At 44.1% G+C, this 5,702-nt stretch overlaps 1 protein-coding gene across 2 annotated transcripts in view; it reads right to left on the reverse strand.

Annotated features, from left to right (window-relative positions):
- Positions 1 to 1,493: 1,493 nt before the first annotated feature.
- Positions 1,494 to 5,702, reverse strand: part of LOC108704363 (solute carrier family 23 member 2) — a 23,432-nt gene continuing 19,223 nt past the window's right edge. For both annotated transcript variants that reach the window (XM_018240866.2, XM_018240867.2), the window contains exons 8-12: positions 4,097 to 4,350; positions 3,807 to 3,971; positions 3,604 to 3,712; positions 3,359 to 3,454; positions 1,494 to 2,217 (exon numbers count right to left, since the gene is read on the reverse strand). In XM_018240866.2, the coding sequence (XP_018096355.1) occupies positions 1,991 to 2,217; positions 3,359 to 3,454; positions 3,604 to 3,712; positions 3,807 to 3,971; positions 4,097 to 4,350 (851 nt within the window). In that variant the 3' untranslated portion in view covers positions 1,494 to 1,990. The remainder of the gene's footprint in view (positions 2,218 to 3,358; positions 3,455 to 3,603; positions 3,713 to 3,806; positions 3,972 to 4,096; positions 4,351 to 5,702) is intronic.

Genomic DNA, 5,702 nt, shown 5'->3' on the forward strand with positions numbered 1-5,702 from the left:
TTTTATAGTTCCTAAGGTGGTCCTTTTTTTTTGTAAGAGCACTGCATTTGGAATTTGATAAAGGGGGATGACTGTTCCTGCTGAATTGTGCTTAGTACAGGGGAATACCTATGCTGCCATAGTTTTATGGGATCTCTCTGTACAGACTATGAGCAAACTTAGGGACTGTTCCTGCTGAATTGTGCTTAGTACAGGGAATACCTATGCTGCCATAGTTTTATGGGATCTCTCTGTACAGACTATGAGCAAACTTAGGGACTGTTCCTGCTGAATTGTGCTTAGTACAGAGGAATACCTATGCTGCCATAGTTTTATGGGATCTCTCTGTACAGACTATGAGCAAACTTAGGGACTGTTCCTGCTGAATTGTGCTTAGTACAGGGAATACCTATGCTGCCATAGTTTTATGGGATCTCTCTGTACAGACTATGAGCAAACTTAGGGGACTGTTCCTGCTGAATTGTGCTTAGTACAGGGAATACCTATGCTGCCATATTTTTATGGGATCTCTCTGTACAGACTATGAGCAAACTTAAGGGGACTGTTCCTGCTGAATTGTGCTTAGTACAGGGAATACCTATGCTGCCATATTTTTATGGGATCTCTCTGTACAGACTATGAGCAAACTTAAGGGGACTGTTCCTGCTGAATTGTCCTTAGTACAGGGAATACCTATGCTGCCATATTTTTATGGGATCTCTCTGTACAGACTATGAGCAAACTTAGGGGACTGTTCCTGCTGAATTGTGCTTAGTACAGGGAATACCTATGCTGCCATAGTTTTATGGGATCTCTCTGTACAGACTATAAGCAAACTTAGGGACTGTTCCTGCTGAATTGTGCTTAGTACAGGGGAATACCTATGCTGCCATAGTTTTATGGGATCTCTCTATACAGACTATGAGCAAACTTAGGGACTGTTCCTGCTGAATTGTGCTTAGTACAGGGAATACCTATGCTGCCATAGTTTTATGGGATCTCTCTGTACAGACTATAAGCAAACTTAGGGACTGTTCCTGCTGAATTGTGCTTAGTACAGGGAATACCTATGCTGCCATAGTTTTATGGGATCTCTCTGTACAGACTATGAGCAAACTTAGGGACTGTTCCTGCTGAATTGTGCTTAGTACAGGGAATACCTATGCTGCCATAGTTTTATGGGATCTCTCTGTACAGACTATGAGCAAACTTAGGGACTGTTCCTGCTGAATTGTGCTTAGTACAGGGAATACCTATGCTGCCATAGTTTTATGGGATCTCTCTGTACAGTCTATGAAGAAACTTAGGGGCTGTTCCTGCTGAATTGTGCTTAGTATGAGTTCAGGTTAAAATTTGAGTGACCCTTGCAGGTTCGTGTTGGGTGCTGGTAAGACTGGAGAAGTATAGTCCTCCTGTGCTCCCGAAAATTCCCTGACTTGGAACAGAGCAGGAGGATGTGGGTACCAGAATTCCCAATGATATTTCTATATACAAAATAGCTCAGTATAAATATATTCAACTCATTAAATGGGTTTTAATTGCTCTGCATCGTATATATCTGTATATTAACACTTTGTAAAAAAACAAATTAGGATTCCCAATGCTCCCATATCATTCATGTAAGCAAATGCATTTTTTTTATATATATTATATATATATTATAACATAGAGCCCCGGGAATAACTACAGGGGGCTGTGAATGTATCTGGGCCCTGAGACACCTGAGGGGCCCCGCAGACACTAGGGATTTGATTTTTTCAACATAAAATAAAGCCGGCGGAGGGATCGTCCCATGAGCTGCACCAGAAGGTTTGTAGGAAAAGAATGGGGCAAGAAACTGTTAGTGACAAGTGGCAACCAGTAGGGGGAGCCCCAGTCCTATTTCTTCTCCAGACTGAATGGGCTTCTAGTAATGCCAGGTGTTATTGGGCAGGAATTCATCAGGTAACTAGTATATCGCCCCCTCCTGGTGACAGTATGGAACCACTTTTTACATCCAAGTCCCAGACTTTCAGTGACGGCTCTCGGTGTAGTTATTAAGGTCTCCATTTTCTGGGGTGACTGTTAAACTCCGCTTTCTGGGTTTGGGGCAGAATGGAATGTATCTGAGCCAGGACCCGGTGCAGCACTTGCTTCCGATGCCAAACGGAAGGTCGTAAACTTCCCCGATATCTAAACAGTCATCGGTCTCGCCATGAGCCTCATTCCACGCAATTAAACCGCGCTCTTCCTTTGTTCCTAGTGGGGCATTAGTGGAGAAGAATAATCATGTGCAGTCCTTCACTTATCACTAGGAGACACAGACTTGTACCTGCCCTCCATATCTCTCTGTACAGACTATGGGCAAACTTAGGGGACTGTTCCTGCTGAATTGTGCTTAGTACAGGGAATACCTATGCTGCCATAGTTTTATGAGATCTCTCTGTACAGACTATGAGCAAACTTAGGGGACTGTTCCTGCTGAATTATGCTTAGTACAAGGAAATACCTATGCTGCCATAGTTTTATGGGATCTCTCTGTACAGATTATGAGCAAATTTAGGGACTGTTCCTGCTGAATTGTGCTTAGTACAGGGAATACCTATGCTGACATAGTTTTATGGGATTTCTCTGTACAGACTATGAGCAAACTTAGGGGACTGTTCCTGCTGAATTGTGCTTAGTACAGGGAATACCTATGCTGCCATAGTTTTATGGGATCTCTCTGTACAGACTATGAGCAAACTTAGGGGACTGTTCCTGCTGAATTGTGCTTAGTACAGGGAATACCTATGCTGCCATAGTTTTATGGGATCTCTCTGTACAGACTATGAGCAAACTTAGGGGACTGTTCCTGCTGAATTGTGCTTAGTACAGGGAATACCTATGCTGCCATAGTTTTATGGGATCTCTCTGTACAGACTATGAGCAAACTTAGGGGACTGTTCCTGCTGAATTGTGCTTAGTACAGGGAATACCTATGCTGCCATAGTTTTATGGGATCTCTCTGTACAGACTATGAGCAAACTTAGGGGACTGTTCCTGCTGAATTGTGCTTAGTACAGGGAATACCTATGCTGCCATAGTTTTATGGGATCTCTCTGTACAGACTATGAGCAAACTTAGGGGACTGTTCCTGCTGAATTGTGCTTAGTACAGGGGATACCTATGCTGCCATAGTTTTATGGGATCTCTCTGTACAGACTATGAGCAAACTTAGGGGACTGTTCCTGCTGAATTGTGCTTAGTACAGGGAATACCTATGCTGACATAGTTTTATGGGATCTCTCTGTACAGACTATGAGGAAACTTAGGGGACTGTTCCTGCTGAATTGTGCTTAGTACAGGGAATACCTATGCTGCGTTAGATCACGTGACATTATACCCTGTGCACACTTACCTGGTATGGTGTTATCCAGAAAAAAGCCTAAGAATCCCCCCACAAACATGCCCGTTGTTAGAAGCACGAGGATGACTTGGTCTAGTTCCGTGATCCCTAAGGAGAGATCAGAGCTTAGTAATAGTTTTCATTACAAGCATTGACATTAGCAGTTTTAACCCCCCTCCTCTAATATAATGAAATTGAAAAGCGACAGCGCCACCTGCTGATCATTTCTGAGCACTTTCCCTTTAAAGTCAACTCACCTGTTTCCAATAAGGCTGCATTCTGGTTTACCCAGTTAGGGATGGTGAGCCCCGAAAAAATAGAGAATCCTGCAATAAATATGTTCCTGGACGAGTTCATGTCTGCAAACTGCCAAATTAATAGACAACAAAGGAATAATGAGGCAGCGGAATATACAGGGACCGTATATTCTATTACTTACAATACATGTCAATGAATTTACCTGCAAATTGGAAATTCCCACGGCTGCTATGACCCCGAACATCACCAGAAACATTCCCCCGATCACCGGCGTTGGAATGGTGGCAAAAAAGGCTCCAATTTTACCAAAAATGCCCATGAGGAGCATCAGGACCCCTCCCACAATGATCACCATGCGGCTTCCAACCTGCAAGAAAAGGAATTGAAATGAAGGGGTAGTTATCCTTTAATGTATGTTATAAACTGCATTATTGACAACTTTTTTATAGTTTTTGAATTTTTTGGCCTTTTTATTCCTTATTTTCTACTTACCCTGGTGATTCCCAAAGCTCCCACGTTTTCACTGTACGATGTGGTGCCGTTCCCTGTCCCCCAGGCCCCAGCCAGGAGGCAGCCAATCCCTTCTATCCCTATGCCTCTATTTATGGCGTGTTTAGGAGGAGGAGGGGCCCCAGAGAGTCGGGCACATGCGTGATAATCTCCAACAGACTCCACCATGGAGGATATAACACCAGCCAAAATTCCAAACACTCCAGCCAGGCTGATGGTCGGAAGCCCCCACTGGCCTAGAACAAACAGAAAAGATCTAAGTTAATTCAACTATGCCTATAGTAACAGTGGGATAATAGTCTCTGGGAAGGGAGTGTGACTGTGGGATAGCAGGTATAGTAGGGAGAGATGTGTCTATAGTAACAGTGGGATAATAGTCTCTGGGAAGGGAGTGTGACTGTGGGATAGCAGGTATATTAGGGAGAGATGTGTCTATAGTAACAGTGGGATAATAGTCTCTGGGAAGGGAGTGTGACTGTGGGATAGCAGGTATAGTAGGGAGAGATGGTGCCTATAGTAACAGTGGATAATAGTCTCTGGGAAGGGAGTGTGACTGTGGGATAGCAGGTATAGTAGGGAGAGATGGTGCCTATAGTAACAGTGGATAATAGTCTCTGGGAAGGGAGTGTGACTGTGGGATAGCAGGTATAGTAGGGAGAGATGGTGTCTATAGTAACAGTGGATAATAGTCTCTGGGAAGGGAGTGTGACTGTGGGATAACAGGTATAGTAGGGAGAGATGGTGCCTATAGTAACAGTGGATAATAGTCTCTGGGAAGGGAGTGTGACTGTGGGATAGCAGGTATAGTAGGGAGAGATGGTGCCTATAGTAACAGTGGATAATAGTCTCTGGGAAGGGAGTGTGACTGTGGGATAGCAGGTATAGTAGGGAGAGATGTGTCTATAGTAACAGTGGATAATAGTCTCTGGGAAGGGAGTGTGACTGTGGGATTGCAGGTATAGTAGGGAGAGATGGTGTCTATAGTAACAGTGGATAATAGTCTCTGGGAAGGGAGTGTGACTGTGGGATAGCAGGTATAGTAGGGAGAGATGGTGTCTATAGTAACAGTGGATAATAGTCTCTGGGAAGGGAGTGTGACTGTGGGATAGCAGGTATAGTAGGGAGAGATGGTGTCTATAGTAACAGTGGATAATAGTCTCTGGGAAGGGAGTGTGACTGTGGGATAGCAGGTATAGTAGGGAGAGATGGTGTCTATAGTAACAGTAGGATAATAGTCTCTTTGAAGGGAGTGTGACTGGGATAGCAGGTATAGTAGGGAGAGATGGTGCCTATAGTAACAGTGGAAAATAGTCTCTGGGAAGGGAGTATGACTGTGGGATAGCAGGTATAGTAGGGAGAGATGGTGCCTATAGTAACAGTGGATAATAGTCTCTGGGAAGGGAGTGTGACTGTGGGATAGCAGGTATAGTAGGGAGAGATGTGTCTATAGTAACAGTGGGATAATAGTCTCTGGGAAGGGAGTGTGACTGTGGGATAGCAGGTATAGTAGGGAGAGATGGTGCCTATAGTAACAGTGGATAATAGTCTCTGGGAAGGGAGTGTGACTGTGGGATAGCAGGTATAGTAG

Source organism: Xenopus laevis, chromosome 3L (assembly GCF_017654675.1).
Source record: "Xenopus laevis strain J_2021 chromosome 3L, Xenopus_laevis_v10.1, whole genome shotgun sequence".
NCBI classification, from domain to species: domain Eukaryota; kingdom Metazoa; phylum Chordata; class Amphibia; order Anura; family Pipidae; genus Xenopus; species Xenopus laevis.